At 45.8% G+C, this 22154-nt stretch overlaps 1 protein-coding gene across 1 annotated transcript in view; it reads right to left on the bottom strand.

The window, feature by feature from the left end:
* Positions 1-3963: 3963 nt before the first annotated feature.
* LOC137545846 (retinol dehydrogenase 7-like) overlaps positions 3964-22154 on the bottom strand; it is a 43035-nt gene continuing 24844 nt past the window's right edge. Inside the window, exons 3-5 of the mRNA XM_068267539.1 lie at positions 20699-20957; positions 6155-6318; positions 3964-4209 (exon numbers count right to left, since the gene is read on the bottom strand). Coding sequence (XP_068123640.1) covers positions 4019-4209; positions 6155-6318; positions 20699-20957 — 614 coding nt within the window. The 3' untranslated portion in view covers positions 3964-4018. The remainder of the gene's footprint in view (positions 4210-6154; positions 6319-20698; positions 20958-22154) is intronic.

Here is a 22154-nt window from a genome sequence, read left to right as displayed (position 1 = left end):
TAATGAGGCTTCCCACGCCGTCCTCTGTCCCACGGGGGTCTCGCCACAGCCCTCCGAACAGCCGGCGACTGTGCCGACTGTCAGTTCAATATTTACCTTTGCTGGCTCCAGCGGGGGCGCTGTGGCGACTTTCGGCACGGAAATAGACGGAAATACCCGATCTCCGTCGGGTCCGCTCTACTGCGCAGGCGCCGGAAACTTGCGCCTGCGCAGTAGAGCAGACCCGACGGCGATCGGGTATTTCCGCCTACTTCGGCGCCGACAGCCGTCAGAGCGCCTGCGCAGGAGCCAGGAAGGTAAATATTACGTCACCGCTGCACGGAGGGCTGCAGCGAGACCCCCGTGGGACGCAGGACGGCGTGGGAAGCCTCATCAGGATCCTGAGGCTTCCCCCACCCGAGGTGAGTACCCCCCAGGGGCCGTTTTGTCGTTACAGTTCCTCTTTAAACGCTCTCTCAAAACTCACTTTTTCCGACAAGCATACACTCTACATTAGGTCACTTATCCTTTGTCCTAAGGCCACATTGCACTACTACTAGATATTGTAAAACACACTGCTTCTAGGTAAGTCTATTGTATACTACCCCACTTCTTGTTTCCCTCCACCTTTCCTTGAGATTGTAAGCTTGCAATCAGAGCCGGGACAAGTCCTCCAGCACCCAAGGCTGAGACACCAAAGTGCGCCCCTCCATCCCTCCCACCCCAGCCGTCACACACTGATTGCTGTTAGAATAAGAGGGCCACAGGGCCCACAACCTCCCCAACACCTTAATATCTAGTTATCTGGTATGCAGTCACTGCTATGTATCCCCTTTTCTTATTTCTTTCTGCTTCAAACACAATTAGGAATGACAGCTGAATAAATTCTGCGCCCCCTCCTACACTGCGCCCTGAGGCTGTAGCCTCTCCAGCCTATGCCTCGGCCCGGCCCTGCTTGCAATGACAGCACTCTTTCCCCCTTTTGTGTCTTGGAATTCATTATGCATTTTATTCATGTTACTTTTGTCACTGTAATTACCAGTTCTGTATTTTGTCTTAATTCTGTATTTTGTATACACCATTGTATGTATTATTATGTACTCCATGTTTGTTTCTTACTGTGTACAACACCATGTTTGTTTCTTACTGTGGAGCTTTATAAATCAATAATAATAACTACTTTAACAGTTATTTTCAAGAGGATATGAAAATTATCTCCTAGTAGATAACTTAGGGGAAAAGGTGAATGGAATAAGGGTCATTGTGTGAAATAGCCCTTAAAGTGTATCCAAGCCAAAGCTCGGTACAAAATTAAATACCTAAGAAGAGGGAAGCATCTGGATCCTAATGAGGCTTCCCTCGGCGTCCTCCAGTCCCCCTTAACCAAGGACAGATCCTCCACAGGTTACCAACAAGGGCTTGTCAGTAATGTGATGGGGGCTGCGCTCTTCTTCAGGCACACGTGGGGATGTACTGTGCCTGCATGAGTTTGGTCACGCCTGTGCAGTAAGCCAGAGCTGCTCGTGCACAAGCAGCTGCTTGCTACTGCACAGGTGTGGCCAGGGCCGGCCCTAGACTTTTTGCCACCTGAGGCAATTAGGAGAAGATTGCCCGTCCGTGGGTGCGGGGGGAGGGGAGGGGCGCTGAGCCGGAGGGGTAGCGGGCAGGTCGGGGGTATTGGGCCTAGCGGTGGGGAGGGGGGTCGGATGCAGCCGCTGCCTGATCGTAAGAGGCACGGGCGGGGAGGACTCACCTTATCCGCATTCCATCGTGCGCTCCACTGACGTCACTTCCTGCATCGCCGTCCACTTACAATACAGTGGGCCGCGATGCAGGAAGTGACGTCAGTGGAGCGCTCGCTGGAACGCGGAAAAGGTGAGTCCTCCCCGCTCGTTGCCTCTTACGACCTGCAAGCGGCTGCTTCCTAATTACAGCTGGAGGGGAACCTGATCGGGGGACCCAGGCGAGGGAGGGGGGGTCCAACCCCCCCTCCCCACCGCTAAGCCCAATACCCCTGACCTGCCCGCTACCCCTCCGGCTCGGCGGCCGGCCTCCCGGGCGGGTGCCGCCCCTAGAAGTTTGACGCCTGAGGCAAATGTTTCACCCCGCCTCATGAGCGGGCCGGCCCTGGGTGTGGCCATGCTCGCGCCAGTATATTAACACAGCCTCAATCAGCAGGGGAGTCCCAGTGTGCAGCGTAGGGCCAAAGGATGCAGAGGTAAGCCTCACTAAGTTCCAGAGGCTATGCAACCATGCTGACCACCAATTCCAGTTGACCACCAATTCCAGCTGACCTTGGTGTGGTTGGAATATTTTCCACTTCTTAATTAGAGTTTGAACACTGCTGATTGGCTTTCTCAATTTCTTCTTATATCCCTTTCCTGTTTTATAGAGTTCATCTACCTTTTCCCACAGATCCTTTGACTTTTTTAGGGTTTCTCCATTACTTAGAATTCAAAAAACATCAGTTCAGCACTGGATGAAAGATGCAAAGGTCTGTCAGGAGTGCAGAAACTCATTGACCTTTTATACACACTCGCGAATTACAAGCATGCCGATCACGAGTGAAGGTGGTTACCTTCTATAGCCATTGAAACCCGTTTGTGTAAAGTTGGGTGCATGTTACCAGACCAAGTCACCAGGGAATGTAAACTTTTGACCGGGGTCATTTGGGTAGTTTGTGTAGTGATTGTGATTTAGGAAAAAAATTAAACACATGTTTTTTTTTGCAATAAATGGCTTCTGCCAACCACTGACCTTGAATGAAAAAAAAGTTTTTGTGTTAACATTCATATTCTCTGGAAAACGGTTAAGAAATAAATAAACACAGGGTATGTAAACTTATGAGCAAAACTGTAATAGATAGGGCAGTTAAACATGATTGTGGACAATCATTTTAAAGTTGAGATATTAGATGCAGGCTCTGCTTGTAGGGGAGACACCTGTATCTTTTAATACAGATGCAGTTTGTGCTCAATTGACCACATTTTACGTTAATTGCCTAATGCAGGTAGATGTACAGGCACATTTAACTATAATCAAGATAGATGGCACCCACCCCCAGGTATCAGAATTGAGTTCACTTATCAACACTCCAGTTTTATGTTATTTTCTGTGGCTTCCTCTCATGTGGGTCAGTTCCATACAACAGGTTTACAACCGATTTTTTTTCAAACAAGGGTTTACTAAAAATAAGTTTGTCAGGATATAGTAAATTATTCAGGGTACTCATGTTCTTGAGTAAATCTCAAGAGAGGGAAACCTCTGTTACCTCCAGAGGCTTACCCCTTCCATCTTCGTCCCTTAGTTCCAGCACTGCAACCCTCAAAGTATCATGGATATTGCCTGCATTAAACAGATGCAGACGACCTGCAGTGTTTGGATCATTTCATAAACCCTTTTGCCTCTTTTGTGGACACCCTATAAGCGAGCGCGGTAATAACAGCGCAGGAGATTTGGGCGCAGCTGGCGCAACCATAGGCTGTAATAGGAGTTACGGCTATAGTGGCGCACGGGGAGTAACTTCCGCACTGTCAGAAGACGGAGCTGAAGTTACTTTCAAAACACTGTTAGCTGTTAGTCGAATTACATAATTCCCCACTATCCACGTCGACCTGGAGGGGGAGTAGTAATTAACGCTTTCGGGACTTGTGCAGGAGCAGGGTGAGCCGTATATCGGCTGTATCCTGTGCCCAAGTCTCCTGGCGGCAATTTCATAAGTACGTCCCCATAAGACATGAGAATTTGCCCAATGAGCCCCATGCCCACTAGTGTTGGGGATGGACCTCAGCAATGGATGGGGTTGCATGACAGAGCAGCTTAACGTGGGCAGGTTGAGTGGGACAACAATGTACATCTCGGATCACTAAAGATCCGGCATACTGAATCTTTAACAGATCTTCTAGGCTAATATATGAGGAGAAATCAAATACACACAAAGAGGACACAGAAGATAAATGCAAGAGACAGAATAAAATGCAAACGTTACTGAAGTTTTTTTTATTATTTTTTTTAGATTAAGACTTGCTTTAATATGAAGTCAATATCTTACAAGATAATCTGCCACAGCTGTTGGTAGATAGGACAGTGGCATATAGAAGAATTTTGCCCATCCGCCTGCAGCGTAGCGTGTCCAGGGATGCACTGCAGTCAGGGCATGCTCCATACAGTCTGTGACAACTGTGAGTTTTGGGTTGGTTATAGAACACATACCATTGATTAACTTGCAATCTGTAGAAGAAAAGAAAAACTTGTTTTACATTAAATTGAGTATTTATTTCCAAGAGTAACTATTTAAATCCTTATTCATCATCTCAGGTCTCCACTTCTTTTCTAAAGCTGTGCAACTTTTAAGCACTCTCTCTCCTCTTACACTAGCCCTGAGACGGCATCCACTTACTACTACAGAACAATCTCTTCAGTTTAGAACTCAGCTGCTGTTCTTACCAGCAATTGCCCTCCTCCCATCAACTGGCAACTCTGGCTGACTGACCTCATTAACAGAATACCCAAGCAGCTCAGGGTGACCCGAAAAGGCGAATAACATTGAACTCATTAAACAACTGAGAAAGGAAGAGCAATACCATAGAAGACTACAGTTCAAGAACGGAGACGGCACACCAAAGGTTCAGCATACAACTGTATTGGAGAAGACAAAAGTGCGAGATACACACAACATGTTTCGGGCATTGCCCTTCCTCTGGAAGAGGAGGAGGAAGGGCTACGCCCAAAACATGTAGTGTGTATCTCGCACTTTTGTCTTCTCCAATACAGTTGTATGCTTAACCTTTGGTGTGCCGTCTCCATTCTTGAATTGTATCCAGTGTGCTGCAGAAGAGGTGTACCTGCTGGAGTCTGGCACCGGTGAACCGACCTTGGAAATACTGGCCAGTGTGGTGGAATAAGTGCGATTTTGCCTTACAAACCATTTAGGACTACCGATGGCAAAACAAGCCTTCAGGAGCTCAGGGACACCCTTTACCATGCCAAGCAACCATTTTCTTACAGTCTCACAACCCTAAAAACTTTACAATACCTTCAACCATGCTCCCCTACCCCAACAACATGCTTATCATCAGAAGATTTTCAACATATTTCGCCAACACAACTGATACAATATGTACCATCCTCTCCAAACTCTTCTTCTGCGCACAGGAGACAGCCTGTAGCGTGGATTGGGGGGGGGAGGCCCTAGAGCTGCGCAGCCGCACTCACGGCTATGTGGACTGCGCAGCCAGCGCCGGCGGCCATATTACAAGTGGGTAGTGGGTGTCAGGACACCTTCTGAAAAAAGACACAGGGAACAAAACGGGGAGCTCAATGGTGCAGTACGTCAATAAAATCGGGTAATTGTAGTAAGTAAAGATCTACTCACAAAGGTAGGTTGCAGAGGGGCAACCGACCGCAGGAAGCAGGTGGAGACAATAAACCCGACTCCACTCGGGGAGGTCACCGAGGACCTGGATGCGGTCGCACTCCTAGGGTAAAAAAAGGGGGACAGGTGTCCACCGTGGTGTACACCACGCGTGGTCTGTCTCCACCCCTCAAACGGGACACGTATGGGGGTACAAGATGCACTAGACAATTGTAAAGAGGCGCCCTAATCGTAGATAAAAGCATCTAAAAACAGTTTAAAATTGACAAAAACGTGAGGTAGCTTACCTCAATGACGACAAATCTTTGTAATAAACAAAAGATTTATTATAGCACAGGCTGTGCTATAATAAATCTTTTGTTTATTACAAAGATTTGTCGTCATTGAGGTAAGCTACCTCTCGTTTTTGTCAATTATCTACGATTGTCTTTTATCTACGATTAGGGCGCCTCTTTACAATTGTCTAGTGCCATATTACAAGAGGCAGGAGAGTCCGACCTGGGCTGTGGGGTCGGGAGCGGTCAAGGGGAGGGGTGATTGAACTGCGGGGACCTGGCGGAACTGCACGGAGGGCGCGGATGGCATCCTCCGTGCATTCAAACATAATGCAGGTACTTAACTTTTTTGGAGTTTTTGGCCTCGTAAGTCCTTTAGAGGTGTTTTATTGGTGAAGTTTAAAAATACCTCGTTGGAGAAAACTCAGGAGAAAAGTTAGTAGGATATTAATATTACTGCTGATATGAATATTATTTTTATTTACATTTTTCCCATGAGGCTGCTAGACAACATGAATAAACTTACAGTTATTATAGTACTTCTCCCCATAATCATTTTGCAGTTTCTGAGGTAGTTTTTTCCAGATGTCTGTAACACTTTTTATAAGTCTCTCTGAATTCAGAATTTCTGTCTTAAAGAAGTCTGGGTTAATAATGGACACTTTCACGCCGAATGGTTTTAGTTCCCGCCTAGAATAAACAAAAGAACAATGATATGCAACATATTCAGTGATATACATGTGAGGATTTTATCTGTATAAGTTGTAGTCAAATCTGTATAGACAGAAAATAGATGTTATCATTCATAAAATTTATGTTATCACTGCTATTAACACAGTCTAATTGAAAAAAGGCATCCATCCATCAAGTAGAACCAAAAAGGAAAACAAAAAAGCACTCTCCTGAACCCACACATATCCCAGTTGATCCAGGGGAAGGCGAAAAACCTTACAATACTTGGGTTAATAAGCCTTAAAAAGGAAAAACTTTTTTCCCAACTCCAGATGGCAGTCTGGATAAACTCTTCTGGGAATTAACAGTATTATAGTCATGGATGCCCTTCAATGCAAGGAAAGCACCCAAGCCTTCTTTAAATGCAGAGATAGAGTCTGCCTTAACTACTTCCTGAGGTAAGATATTCCAGATTTTAACCACTCTTACTGTAAAGGACCCCTTTCTATATAGATAGCAAAATCTTTTTCCACCAATGCGCAGATCGTGTCCGTTGTACAGCCCTAAGGACAAAAAGCTCATCTGCCAACTGGGCCGGGCCGAGGCATAGGCTGGAGAGGCTCCAGCCTCAGGGCGCAGTGTAGGAGGGGGCGCACAATTCATTCAGCTGTCATATCTAATTGTGTTTGAAGCAGAAAGAAATAAGAAAAGGGGATACATAGCAGTGACTGCACGCCAAATAACTAGATATTAAGGTGCTGGGGAGGTTGTGGGCCCTGTGGCGCCTCTTAGTCTAATAGCAATCAGTGAGTGACAGCTGGGGTGGGAGGGATGGAGGGGCGCACTTTGGTATTTCAGCCTTGGGTGTTGGAGGACCTTGTCCCTGCTCTGTCTGCCAAGCTTTTGTATTCAAAAAAACAGTACAGGCGCTTCCCACATACTGTATGTGTAGAAACACACTGCTGCAGGAAAGGTATCTTATTCAACCCAATAGAACACTCAAATATCCAAAGTCAGCTTTAGCACAAGCATAGATATCTCCTTCCTCTATTAAATATTTTGTAGAAATACCCTGCAGATACCCAGTGCTTGAACAAACCAAACGGGGTGACCATCACCACATATGTTTGGAACACTATTAGTGTCAGATAAAAGCAGAAGCAATTTATTGAATAAATTGAACAATCACTTTGTACGACCCCTCACATCATGGGTCCTGTGCAACAGGGACCCAATAAAAATCGAATCACCTTAAAGCGTGGGCATTTTAGAAGGTTACCTATGGGGTAAGCTCTTATGTGCTTTTAAGGCGATTTTGATTTATATTGGGTCCTTGTTGCACAGGACCCCAGGCACGTGTAGAGGGGGGCTCTGGGTGCCCAAGCACCCCCTTTTTAAAATACCCAATTAAAAGACCACTTTGGCTGTGAAACATAAGCCCCGTTCCTGGTCGTGATAAGCTCCACCCACCGGATGTGGGAAGCTCCTCCTCATCTGGGACACTTTGGAGTAAAGAGGTCCCATACAGGATTCCTAGTGTAACCCTGCACCCACGGTGACCTCTCCCTTCACCTAGGACCCATACTGACCTCTCCCTCCCCAGCATTAGTACTGCAGTGATCCTTCCTCCCCCAGCACCCACATTGACCTCTCCCTCCCCCAATGGCACCCTTCTTGTCCCCAGCAGCACCCATAGTGAGCTCCCTCAGCACCTAAACTTACCTCTCCTTCCCCCAGCATCCCCAGTGACGTCTCCCTCCCCCAGCACCCCCAATTACTTCCCCTTCCTGCAGCACCCACACTGACGTCTTCTGATCTCTACCTCTCCCAAAATCCACCCACACCCCTTAACCCCATAGTTGTCACCCAGTACTCACATGACACCAAGTACCTGCACCCAGGCCTAACATTGCACTCAGTACTCACACCTGCATACAGCTTCCACATGGCACCCACTATCTGCACCAAGCACCCACTTAACCAGTACCCACACCCAAAGTATCTGCATTTAAAACCCACATGACACCTAATGCACACCCATAGCCAGCACCTAGTACAGGCATGGCATCAAGCATTCGCACCCATGTCACACCCAGTAACTGCACCCAGCACCTGCATGACATCCAGTACACGCACCCAGAACTCACATGGCACTAAGTGCTTGCAATCAACACCCGCATGACACTTGATACCCACACATAGCCATAACCCACATGACACCCTGTACCCACACCCAGAACCCACATGGCACCCAGCATCTGCATTCAGCACCCACATGACATATAGCTAGAAACGAGGAGGGGGGAACATGCGGCCACCGATGACAGCATACCATTGAATGCAGCCAGCGCTTCTGTGACTGAATGTATGTATCAAGCGGAGGGGCTCAGGGGTATGGTTTGGGCCAGTTTGGGAGTTGAGGGGGTGAAGGTCACATGTCACTGCAGGTCAAGGGGGCTGGGGGGGGGGAGGTCCCCTACCACTTTTAGGTACTACTGTGCATTGGGGGGGGGGGGGCGCAAAGCCCCTTTTTTAAATTTGAGCACCACCCACTTAAGGACCCTCTGCACAGCCCTGCAGGACCCGCAATGACTTTTCGTTGGACAACATTAAAGATATGACACTTTGACACAATGTAAAGTAGTTAGTGTGCAGCTTGTATAACAGTGTAAGTTTTCTATCCCATCAAAATAAGTCAGCACACAGCCATCAATGTCTAAACCGCTGGCAAAAAAAGTGAGTACACCCCTAAGTGAAGAATGTCAAAATGTTGTGTATCCACCTTTATGTTGCTGTATTGTCTTAACACTCTTAGGTATGGCGCTTACTAGAGCTTCAAGAGGTTTCCACTGGAAATCTCTTCCATTCCTCCATGACAAAACTGATGGATGTAAGAGACCAGCCTATGAGAGCTGATCGCTCTCCTGTGTGCCAGGGGGACAGCCGTGTGATGCAGCACTGTACTTAGTAGAAAGACAGTGGTTTCGCCGTCTAACAGTCTCCCGAGTGGTGATCGCCACTCTGAGACTGAAGGTGGGGCGGAGCTCCACCCCCCAAGCAGGAGATGCGCGCAACCTGCGTGCGATCTCCTGCAGTAACCGGTCCCAGGACCTGACGCCAATTGGCATTAGGCGGTTGTAAGGCTTGGTGGTGTATTCTCCACAGTCAGCATGCAACGCATGAGCTGGCGTGGAGGAGGTACACACACTAGCACCAGGAAACAGGCTATCCCTAGTATAGTGGAGGGGAGGACTGACTCCAATAGGAGATTGTGGCGCACAGAGCCGGTGCAGATCTGACAGCCACAAACAATGCTTTCGTTATAACGTCTCAGCGCAAAGTAGCGCTGAGCGCACAAACCAGAACTGAGGAGATCAGGACAGGTAGACAGAATGAACGCTTGCTAGCAAGCGGCTACTTAGCGACAGCAAGCGTCCAAAACCAGACAGACTGGAATGAGGCAGCCAATGTGATGCGGCGATGGCGTGCCTCACAAAGACAGGACAGGATAGTCAGAAAATAGCAGGATTAAGATAGATGAACGTAACACAGATAAATATACAATAAGTATGTTTTCCTAGCGTATTACAATTACAGCTATCAATGAAACTATTTGTAACGTCTGACTAACATATGTATATATCGGCAATGAACCGATATATGACATAAGCAGGAACGCTGACTAGGAATGGAGTAAACACAGGGAACAGGACTCAGAAGGATTCGCTATCTCTTCGCAGAGATGAACGCAATCCACAAACGGTAACAGAACAGGATTCAGAAGGATTCGTTATCTCTTCGCAGAGATGAACGCAATCCACAAACGGTAACAGAACAGGATTCAGAAGGATTCGTTATCTCTTCGCAGAGATGAACGCAATCCACAAACAGAACCAGGAGCAGGGTAACTACCTCAGCACGGGTGGTCACGGTACGCGCAACCTACCAAAACGTGCTGGAAGCTGACTAACTGCACACAGGATATAAACAGTTTGTGTACGTATACATCAGCGACACTGATGTATTAACGTAACACAAATACAAGGAAAATAATAAACGTGCTGGTATGCATATATATTGGCAATGAACCAATATATGATGCAAAGACCAGCAAAGTATCTTTATAACAAGAAACACGATCGGGGGCTAAAGCGACAGCAAGACAGGCTTAAGCTGAAGCTATGAAAACCCAAGGAAACCCTGCAGGAAGCAGATCTTTATACTGAGGTCATCCAATGGGAGCAGACATGCAGATTCCCACACAGGTGAATGATAATCAGTCACAAGCTGACAGCAGGGAAAGACAGACAAAGCTATGCAACTTGCATGGAAATAGATCAGAACTGCCTGAGCTGCAGCACTAATACTTCCAGTAATAGCTGCTGCAGCAGCGATCATTACAGTACCCCCGCCTTTAAAAGTGGATTCCAGACGCTTTTCAAAACTGAAATTTCCAACAAAACAGTCTGACTGATAATTCATGATGACCGGGACAGCCCGGCAAGACCGAATTCCAGAATCAGTCCCCACAAGACTGGACCCATCAGAACCAGAACCTACAGAACCATGCCCATCAGTACTACAAGCCCCAGTGTGACACCCATCAGAACCATGATTTCCAGAAGAAAGCCCTCCGAAACTCCCTGAGCGATACCCACCGCCTTCCAGGAACAGTTCAGAAACGCCAAAGCCTTTGCAATGCCCACCGGTACTGTCTTTACCAACACAAAACCCACTGTTGAACCAGTCCAAGGCACCAGGACAAGTTTTCTCAGAGACCTCCCAGAACACCTTGAAGCTCCAAAGAGATCCCCATAGGTCAGAATGCCCCTTAGGCTCACATGGAGAACTATCAAGAACCCCTATGGAACCTAGGGCAATTCCCGAGTCAGGGCCACAAGGACAAACATCAATATCAGGGCTTTCAGGGACCAGAACCATCTCTGGGCATGCAGGCAGACTGGCAATATCAGAACGTGTTCCCACTAAGGAAGCATCAGAGCACGCTAACACCTTAGACACACTTGGGCATTCTGGCACACAAAGAACATCTGGGCACACCGGCACAAGAGAAACCTCTGGGCATGTCAAGGAACTGTGAGCCTCAGGGTCAGCCAAGACAGGACCAAAACCAGGACTGGCCAAAAAAAAATCATCATGACTAAACTTCGCAACTACTGGACTTTTACACGAGAATGCTGGATCAGACTTAGATGTCGCTGATTCCAGCAAAGTCAGTAACAAATCAGATTCAGGGGCACTAACAAGACAGGACAAATCTTCTGATGTATGCACTGAACCAGACAGGGACTCCACAACTACCTCTGGACTGGACAGAGACTCATTTAATACACTGGATTGGAGCTCATGAGGCGCTGCAGAACAAGTCAGTATTGCAGCAGCCCCCACTGGACTAGGCAAAACTGAGGAATTCCCTGGACAGGAAGGGAACTCTGGAACCTCTGCCACAGCGGCCAGAGAACCAGAATCTTTCAGGATACAGGGCTGGGTTTCAGGAACACTCATCAGACCGGACTGAAATTCTGAGATTTCTATTATTTTGACCAGAGAATCAGAATTATCCATGTTACAGGGCAAGACTTCTGAAACATTCAGAGGACAGGGCTGGAGTTCCTCGGCTGTTACAACACTGGAGAGGGACTCAACATTGGTTAAATCAGACTGTGTACAGGGCAAGGTATCTGACACACTTGCTGACGAGGACAATATTTCAATGGCTTCTGCTTTGCTGGGCAGAAATTCATCAAGTTTTATTAGAGCAGACTTTAATTCCAAAACAGCTGCTAGACAAGTGAATATTACTGCAACACCAACTGAGGTAAGCAGTGCTTCAGCCTCCTCTGCTAGAGGGTTTAAAGTATCCAAAGTACTGGGTGAAGCATAAGACTCTGCGACCACAGCTTCACTGGACAGGATCACTGAACAGTCCATATTGCAGGGCAAAACCATGGAAGCACCTGCTGGACAGCATAATGATTCTGTGACCTGAGTTTCATTGGAGAGATCTACTGCACAATTCATGGTACAGGGCAAATTTATTGGAAAATTTTCTGAACAAGGTAATAATTCTGCGATTTCAGGTTCACATAGCAGATGCTCTGAGCTATTCACGAAACTAGAGCGAGGTGTAGAAACAGGAAGATCAAGACACAATGTTTGCGCATCTGAATCACCATTCATTTGTAAAATTGGAAAATTCAGATGCTGGGGTTCTGAGTTTACTAGACAGGATTGCTGGGACTCGGAAACTGATGCAGTGCACCTACTGGCATCTGCTGGATCAGACAGGAGTTGAACTTTATTAACACAGGTAATTTCTGCAGAAGTGTTTGCAGAGACAGGCAAGATTTTTCTGGTGTCTGTTTCACTAAACAAAGAGTCATGAGTACTGGCTAGACTGGACTCGGAAGTCAGCAGGACCTCTGGATTCTCTGCTGAGAAATTTGCGCAGGGCAAGGTTAAGAATGTATCAGTGGCTTCTGTTTTACTGGGAAGTAACACTGAGTTATCCCTGGTACAGGGTGGAATTGCAGGAACTTCAATTTCACACAAAAAGAGCTCCGAATCACCTGCTGAATCAGCCAAAGGTGCTGAAGCAGGCGGGTCAGAACGCCAAATTTGCGAATTCGGAGTCACATAAAAATCATCCAAAATCAGTTCCCACACATCAATCAAGGGAGCCACACGGTCATACCTACACACACCAGCCTCTATTAGGTTATAGGCTGACTTAATGCATGCGTTCAATACCATTTCACTTTTTGCACTGTAAAATTGACAAAATGAACTTGAATCATTCTTCCATTCACAGACCAGGGCTTCCATCTCTCCCCTCTCGAATGGAGGATCCCATGCATACTTAACAGCGAAACATTTAGGCTGATCACAGTCTGCAGATATGATTGTGGCAGGCACATGTATAGGGTTAATTAGCAGGTGATTGGCAGATTTCTTATTCTTAAGAATTTCCAATACCTGTAGCAAGTGTTGAACTGTAGTGTATGCAAACTTCCCTTGGTTCACAAATAAGTGGATTTGTTCAATACTCTGTAATATCTCATCATAATCATACTCAGATAATTCTTTTAAACAAAAATCTTTATTTTCCCTAGCCAGGGAGGAAAGTTCATTAGTAGTTTCATAAGTCCATTTAACTCCCCTGAAAGACAATTGCATTTCATTATCTGTTAATGGCAGAATCTCATTATAGGTCTCAGTCGCTAAGGATAATGATTCTGCAGATTGGACACGTTTCTTAGAACGTTTGCGTTTTGCCTTTGACCTTGCGGTTTTTGGTGATTTATTCAAAGCTGCAGGAAAATTATCAGTAACACTTTCTGCTTGCTGCTCATTCTTGCAAGCAATTGAAGGAGCAGCTGATTGGCCTGCTGCTAGGAGTTCATTAAGAGGAAAAGGCAATGGATCTATGCGCAACCAGTTATGGATCACAAACGCTAGAAATTCCAGCGGTCTATCTTTCAAATCGGAATGATTGAGAACATCAAATGCCCACTGGAATAATTCCCCTTTAAACAAAATATAACTTAGTTGGAGTGCCCAGGTTGAAACAGGAGTCGCTTGGAGATCAGGATTGGTCAGGAACCTGGCACATTCAGAGAAAAACTCATTTTCTGTTTCAGAGCTAAGTTCTTCAAATTTTTTAAAGGAACAGGAACCATAATTAACAGTGTCATACTTTCTGGGAATCCCCCCCACAATGGGGATTGGTAATGGGGTTTTCATAATGTAAGGCTTGGTGGTGTATTCTCCACAGTCAGCATGCAACGCATGAGCTGGCGTGGAGGAGGTACACACACTAGCACCAGGAAACAGGCTATCCCTAGTATAGTGGAGGGGAGGACTGACTCCAATAGGAGATTGTGGCGCACAGAGCCGGTGCAGATCTGACAGCCACAAACAATGCTTTCGTTATAACGTCTCAGCGCAAAGTAGCGCTGAGCGCACAAACCAGAACTGAGGAGATCAGGACAGGTAGACAGAATGAACGCTTGCTAGCAAGCGGCTACTTAGCGACAGCAAGCGTCCAAAACCAGACAGACTGGAATGAGGCAGCCAATGTGATGCGGCGATGGCGTGCCTCACAAAGACAGGACAGGATAGTCAGAAAATAGCAGGATTAAGATAGATGAACGTAACACAGATAAATATACAATAAGTATGTTTTCCTAGCGTATTACAATTACAGCTATCAATGAAACTATTTGTAACGTCTGACTAACATATGTATATATCGGCAATGAACCGATATATGACATAAGCAGGAACGCTGACTAGGAATGGAGTAAACACAGGGAACAGGACTCAGAAGGATTCGCTATCTCTTCGCAGAGATGAACGCAATCCACAAACGGTAACAGAACAGGATTCAGAAGGATTCGTTATCTCTTCGCAGAGATGAACGCAATCCACAAACGGTAACAGAACAGGATTCAGAAGGATTCGTTATCTCTTCGCAGAGATGAACGCAATCCACAAACAGAACCAGGAGCAGGGTAACTACCTCAGCACGGGTGGTCACGGTACGCGCAACCTACCAAAACGTGCTGGAAGCTGACTAACTGCACACAGGATATAAACAGTTTGTGTACGTATACATCAGCGACACTGATGTATTAACGTAACACAAATACAAGGAAAATAATAAACGTGCTGGTATGCATATATATTGGCAATGAACCAATATATGATGCAAAGACCAGCAAAGTATCTTTATAACAAGAAACACGATCGGGGGCTAAAGCGACAGCAAGACAGGCTTAAGCTGAAGCTATGAAAACCCAAGGAAACCCTGCAGAAAGCAGATCTTTATACTGAGGTCATCCAATGGGAGCAGACATGCAGATTCCCACACAGGTGAATGATAATCAGTCACAAGCTGACAGCAGGGAAAGACAGACAAAGCTATGCAACTTGCATGGAAATAGATCAGAACTGCCTGAGCTGCAGCACTAATACTTCCAGTAATAGCTGCTGCAGCAGCGATCATTACAGCGGTCTTCAGGTAGTTAAGTGTGCAACTGTGGCTGAGGAGTTTGCAAATAATCTCTTTATGCCCTTGAAGCCAGGTTTACATCCAGAACCACTGGTGTATAGCAAGCCTATAGCTTTAAATTTTACAGAGCCACATCAACCCAACATGCAGACAGTCCGTTTCGGACTGTTGGTCCTCAGTGCATGGCTCTTTGGGATACACTTGTCTTTGTATTCTTCACTTGGTTGCCGCCACACACCCTTGACACCATAAGTTTATCTTGGTCTCATCATGTCACAATATGTCGCTGTAAGACTGATGGAAATAAGGTGTGTCTCTAATTTTTTCTCCATCTCGTTCTGCACAAGCGTATTTCCAGTATTAAACTGCACATGTGCTGAGTGCTCCAAGCCATGGGAGCGCAATGGAAGAGGAGCATGGCCCGGAACTGCGCATGCGCAGTAGTCTGAAACTGAGCAGAGTCGCTGACTTTATGGGACTAACAGCTGCATAACCCAAGGGACCGTGAGGACAGTGAGGGAGCTGATAGGCTACAGGGAGCTGGAAGGAGTCCCAGATAAAGTAAAAAAAAACTAAAAAAATTATCAGTTCATCTCGGGTACACTTTACATCTTCCCATAATCAAACTGAAAGTGCGTGCGTGTGTGTGTGTGTGCTATGATTGATTCTTTTCTTGTTCATTTTGGCTGAGTACCCTACGGTGGATGTATTGTTGTCATACATCTGTAGACATTTTTTGCTTACCGCGGATTTTATCATGATCTGTCAATAAAATGTGCTTTTAAATAACATGTAATTGCGTATGATTTATCTCATGTAGCTTATTTATTTTCTATTTGGAAGTTTAAAAATGTGCACCTGTTATTATTGAGTGTGTAATATCGCAGCATTGTAGAAAGTGCGTAAATGAGAATAATAATAAGTACATGCTAGTGCTGGAGGCTAGCATCTGAGCATCCGCATGACTTTCAGCAGGCTTGAAGAAACATTTGTAAACTATTCAGGAAAATATTTACATTCAGTACTGTGAGAATACAGTTTTCACCTCATCGCGGTGGAAGGGTATGTAATCATTTGCATGCAAATTATTTTGGAAGAGAACATCCTCCATTAGTGTAGCACTTGTCTCAGCTGTAACAAGGACAGTAGTGCCTTTAACCACTATAGCCGCAGGGAGGTGAGCCTCATGCCCGTGGTAGGTGCTGCTACAGCCGCAGGCACGTGAGGCTTACATCCCTACAGTTTGGGGGGGCTGTGCGCGCGAACGTGGTGGGCGGAAGCCTGCGATCACGATGGTCCCGATGGCAGGGGGGATTGGTGGCAGGGGACAAAAGTGCCCTGAACCAATCCATTCTTGTCCGGCGACGATGATCACTGTTTTTGTTCAAAAACAGTGATCATTCATCACAGACATCAATGAGATGCCTGCGTCACTTCTGCAGTAACATGGTAACTCATTACTTCCTATTTAGCGTACTTATAGGAAATAATGCGCAAGGACATCTTGTGGCCAAATAGTAAAATTACACCTACATACAATAGGGAATTGTTTTTAACAAACAATATTTATGTCAAGAAGGTATATTATTGTAAAATTATGGGCTTGTGATTAGTTATGGATGTAAAACTGAAAAAATATGCACCTTTATTTTCAAATAAAATATTGTCACCATACATTGTACTACGGATATAACTTAAACGTTCTGATAACCGGGACAAATAAACAAATAAAATGTGTGGCTTTCATCCACAGTTTTATGTTTTATTTTAAAACTATTATGGCCCAAAACTGAGAAATAATGATTTTTTTCTCATTTTTTTCTTATTATTCCCGTTAAAATGCATTTCAAATTAAATAATTCTTAACATAATGTACCACTCAAAGAAAGCCTAATTGGTGGCTAAAAAACAAGGTATGGATCATTTTGTTGTGATAAGTAGTGATAAAGTTATTGGGGAATGAAAGGGAGGATCGCTGAAATGTGAAAATTCCTCTCATCCATAAGGTGAAAACAACCCGTGAGCTGAAATAGTTAAGGGGCCCTGCAGCTCCATGCAGCTAATGTCAGTCAGGTGCAGCTTGCTTTAGATGTGCTGTGTGATGATCCGCTCAGCTGGCTGCACAGGCAGACAGCTGTTTGTCCATTCCTCTAGTCTGTGGGCTGCAGGTCTCTGGAACAGAGACCTGTCTTTCCATTGCAAGTTTCTGTTCTGTTCTCTTGCTGGGGAATTTGCATACATTCGTTATGCAAATCCCCTACCTGCCTTCTTTGATGACTGGCACTATAAGAGCTTTATGTTTCCCAGAATGCTTCGCTGGTCATTTCCCTTCCATGCTCAGTTCCTGATGGACACTGCTGGAGTGTCAGCCATTGCTATCTAGTATAGTTAATTCCTGGGGGTTGCTTTAGGCTCCCCTTCTAGCCCAGTCAGGTTGTATTATCTGTATTGCCTGTTCTGTCTTGTCTTGCCTGTTTGCCATTGTCCTGTCCCTATGGTGGTTGACAGGAAATGGTTCTGATCTATGTTCTTGGGGTATAGCTGGTGCAGCGGTTGCTACCAGCTATCTCTTCTGTTCTGTCTTCTGGGATCGCGCTAGCTACTTTGTGCTAGCGCTGGGGATCCTTCTGTTCTGTCTCCTGGGATCGCGCTAGCTACTTTGTGCGAGCGCTGGGGATCCTTCTGTTCTGTCTTGTCGGTCGCGATTGCGCTGTCACCAGCGGCGGTTGATAGCGAATCGTTCTGTCTTGCTGAGATCGCACTAGCCGCTAGCGTTAGCGGCTGTAGATCTTTCTGATCTGTGTTCCTGCTTGGATCACACTTGCTCTGGCGGAAGAGCGGTGGATCCTTCCTGCCTAGTTCTTGTTTTTCATGTGTCTGTCTTGTCCGCTGCGCTTGCTACAGGCTCGGTGAGGTAACCGTTAAGCAAACGCTCGCGTCCCCTGTTTCATGTTTGTCTGTTTATGGTTAGTTAGGCGTGCTTGTCTCTATTGTGCTTATCACGTGGAGATCGCGCATAACCTCGTGCACTGTTGCGAATGAGTGCGGTGTTCGCGGTTAGCTAGCGTTGTTATTTTCCATATCTCCTTATTGTATTTGCTGTGCCTTTGCTACCCTCGTATTCTATTCTGTTCTGCCTTGTCACGTCTCGCGATCGCACCTCTCGCGATCGCGTTCCTATTTCGTATCTGCTGTTGTGTGTGCGCGGTCGCGGAGTGGCGACTGGATTGGCGCACACACATACAACCTATCCCTTTTGCTCAATCTCATTCGCAATCGCCTCTCTTGCGATTGCGTTCTGCGCTTCGTACAATTCCTGTCTGGCACTTGTGGAGGTACAGAGGATTGGTTCCTCTGCACTCCCCAGCGCCATCTGCCGACAGGAATTTCCCTCTACAGGTGCGTAGCACCTTTTGCTGGGTTCCTGCAAATTATACGCTTGTGGAGGATCTCCGCCGTGTCAGCGCACGCGTTGTGCGCTGATCACGGGGAAAGTTCCACAATCGTGACATGCTGCCATTATTTTTATTATTATTATTTTTTTTATTTATATAGTGCCAACATATTCCGCAGAGCTTTACAAAGCACAATAAGACGACAAGGGGAACATAGATATACTAACAAATTGTAAAGCAGAGTTCCAAGCAGCACAAATATTGTGACAAAAACAGTAAACATTAGGAGGAGGACCCTGCCCTTGCGAGCTTACAATCTAGTGGGTAGTGTGGGACACTTTAGGTAAGGGGGTGGAGGATGGATGAGGCAGTGACCCTTTGCCTCTGATTACATTGTGTCAAATAAGTAAATAAAGGCTATAGAATGTTATAAGCTTGTCTGAAAAGGTGTGTTTTAAGAGTGCGTTTGAAGATGTCCAGGTTTGGAGCATGACGTACAGGCTGTGGAAGAGAGTTCCAGATAAGAAATGATGCTCGTGTAAAGTCTTGGATGCGAGCATGAGAGGAGGTGATCAGCTTAGAGGCCAGGAGAATTTCTTGGGAGGAGCGGAGGTTGCGGGAGGGACAATATCTTTAGATTAGTGATGAGATGTATGGAGGGCACAACTCATGGAGGGCTTTGTATGTTAGAGTCAGGAGTTTGAACTGGATCCTCTGGGTAATAGGTAACCAGTGGAGAGAACGCCACAGTGGGGCTGCATCGGAAGAGCGTGTGGAGGGGTGAATGAGGCGGGCCGCTGAATTTAGAAGGGATTGGAGAGGTGCTAGCCTTTTTTGTGGTAAACCACAGAGCAGGGTGTTGCAGTAGTCTAGGCGGGAGATGATTAAGGCATGTACAAGCATCTTGGGAGCCTCTTGTGTGAGGAAGGGACGGATACAGAATATATTTTTGAGCTGGAAATAGCAGGTGGTGGTTAATGAGGCAATGTGAGGTTTAAAGGAGAGCTCTGAGTCGAGTATAACCACCAAGCAGCGGGCCTTAGTGGTTGAGGTTATTGGGGTGTTGTCTACCGTTATGGTTGCAATTGGTGGAAGTGTAGATAGCGATGGTGGAAAAATCACAATTTCCGTTTTACTCATGTTGAGTTTGAGGAAGCGGGAGGACATAAATGCAGAAACGGCACGTAGACAGTCGGGGACTCTAGATAGTAGTGATGACAGATCAGGAGCTGAGAGATAGATTTGGGTGTCATCCGCATAGAGGTGATACTGGAAGCCAAAAGAGTTAATTAGTTGTCCCAGGCCATGAGTGTAGACTGAGAAAAGAAGTGGCCCAAGAACAGAGCCTTGAGGAACACCAACAGACAGTGGGCGTGAGGAGGAATTGGTGTTAGAGAAGGACACAGTGTAAGAGCGTCCAGAGAGATAAGAGGAGATCCAGGAATGTTCTTGTCCCTTGATTCCTAAAGATGACAGTGTCTGCAGAAGCAGAGCATGATCAACTGTGTCAAAGGCAGAGGAAAGGTCAAGGAGTATTAGAATGGAGAACTGGCCTTTGGATTTAGCTACCAGTAGGTCATTAGCAACTTTTGTGAGTACAGTTTCGGTGGAATGGTGTGTGCGGAATCCAGATTGAAAGGGGTCAAGTAAGGAGTTGGTAGAGAGAAAGGCAGACAATTCTGAATGGATGTGACGTTCCAGCAGTTTAGAAGCAAAGGGGAGGAGCGAGACAGGCCGGTAATTGGATAGAGAAGCTGGATCAAGAGAGGGTTTTTTGATAAGTGGTGTGATAATAGCTTGTTTAAATAAGGAAGGAAAAGTGCCAGTGGAGATAGAAAGATTGAATAGAGTTGTTAGAGTTGCCATTCCTCTCTACTGAGTACTGTGAGCAAAGGGAAATGAAAAAAAAGAATAACATACTATGTTTCATTTAGTGAACATTTAGAGATGCAGAAGCTTATTTGGTTACCTTAGGCTGTCAGAAAAAGATTCCACTCCATACTTGGACAGGCAGTAGCCACTCCCACACAGCGTTACTCTTCCAGCAATGCTGGATACATTGACAATACGTCCTCGGGCTTGCCTGATCAGAGGAAGTAGGTTTATTGTTACATCTACCACGCCCAAAAGATTGACATCTAAGATCTTTTTGAAGTCTTCCCTCTTCAGCCATTCATTAGGGGCCAAAGGTAGTAAAATGCCAGCATTGTTTACCAGCCCCCAAAGACCTGCCAAGCACAATGAAAAGAAGATGCTGTCAATAAAAGGGACATGTCAACATGTGTAGACTGATAATTATTTTTAGAACAGTCAGAGCTGCGTAATATGACATAGTTTAAGAAATAAATATATAAGGGCTTGTGGGCACTGTGCCCATGGTATTGCCATGTGTTGCACGCCACTCAGCAATGCCCTCAATCTGTTGCTGGCTGGGTGTTTCTGCTGATATCTATACCCTCAATCCCACTAGCAATATACTGCACTAAAAAATGTCCATGTACAATGTATTTTGGTATTCTGTAGGCACCCCCATATGGGTAGTGATTAACCACTACCTTCCCGCCGTTTTAAAATGTCCTGTTGGTCCCTTTTAACAAACCACAGGACGTTTTAAAACGTCCTCCCCCACGGCCACTACCGGCCCCGATCGATCGCCTCCCCCCCCTTCCCGTCTCGCTTACAGTGGTGTGAAAAACTATTTGCCCCCTTCCTGATTTCTTATTCTTTTGCATGTTTGTCACACTTAAATGTTTCTGCTCATCAAAAACCGTTAACTATTAGTCAAAGATAACATAATTGAACACAAAATGCAGTTTTAAATGATGGTTTTTATTATTTAGTGAGAAAAATAACTCAAAACCTACATGGCTCTGTGTGAAAAAGAAATTGCCCCCTGAACCTAATAACTGGTTGGGCCACCCTTAGCAGCAATAACTGCAATCAAGCGTTTGCAATAACTTGCAACAAGTCTTTTACAGCGCTCTGGAGGAATTTTGGCCCACTCATCTTTGCAGAATTGTAGTAATTCAGCTTTATTTGAGGGTTTTCTAGCATGAACCAACTTTTTAAGGTCATGAGACAACATCTCAATAGGATTCAGGTCAGGACTTTGACTAGGCCACTCCAAAGTCTTCATTTTGTTTTTCTTTAGCCATTCAGAGGTGGATTTGCTGGTGTGTTTTGGATCATTGTCCTGCTGCAGCACCCAAGATCGCTTCAGCTTGAGTTGACGAACAGATGGCCGGACATTCTCCTTCAGGATTTTTTGGTAGACAGTAGAATTCATGGTTCCATCTATCACAGCAAGCCTTCCAGGTCCTGAAGCAGCAAACCAACCCCAGACCATCACACTACCACCACCATATTTTACTGTTGGTATGATGTTCTTTTGCTGAAATGCTGTGTTACTTCTACACCAGCTGTAA

This window comes from Hyperolius riggenbachi, chromosome 2 (genome assembly GCF_040937935.1).
Source record: "Hyperolius riggenbachi isolate aHypRig1 chromosome 2, aHypRig1.pri, whole genome shotgun sequence".
Classification (NCBI taxonomy): domain Eukaryota; kingdom Metazoa; phylum Chordata; class Amphibia; order Anura; family Hyperoliidae; genus Hyperolius; species Hyperolius riggenbachi.
This window is presented reverse-complemented; position numbering and strand designations above follow the sequence as displayed.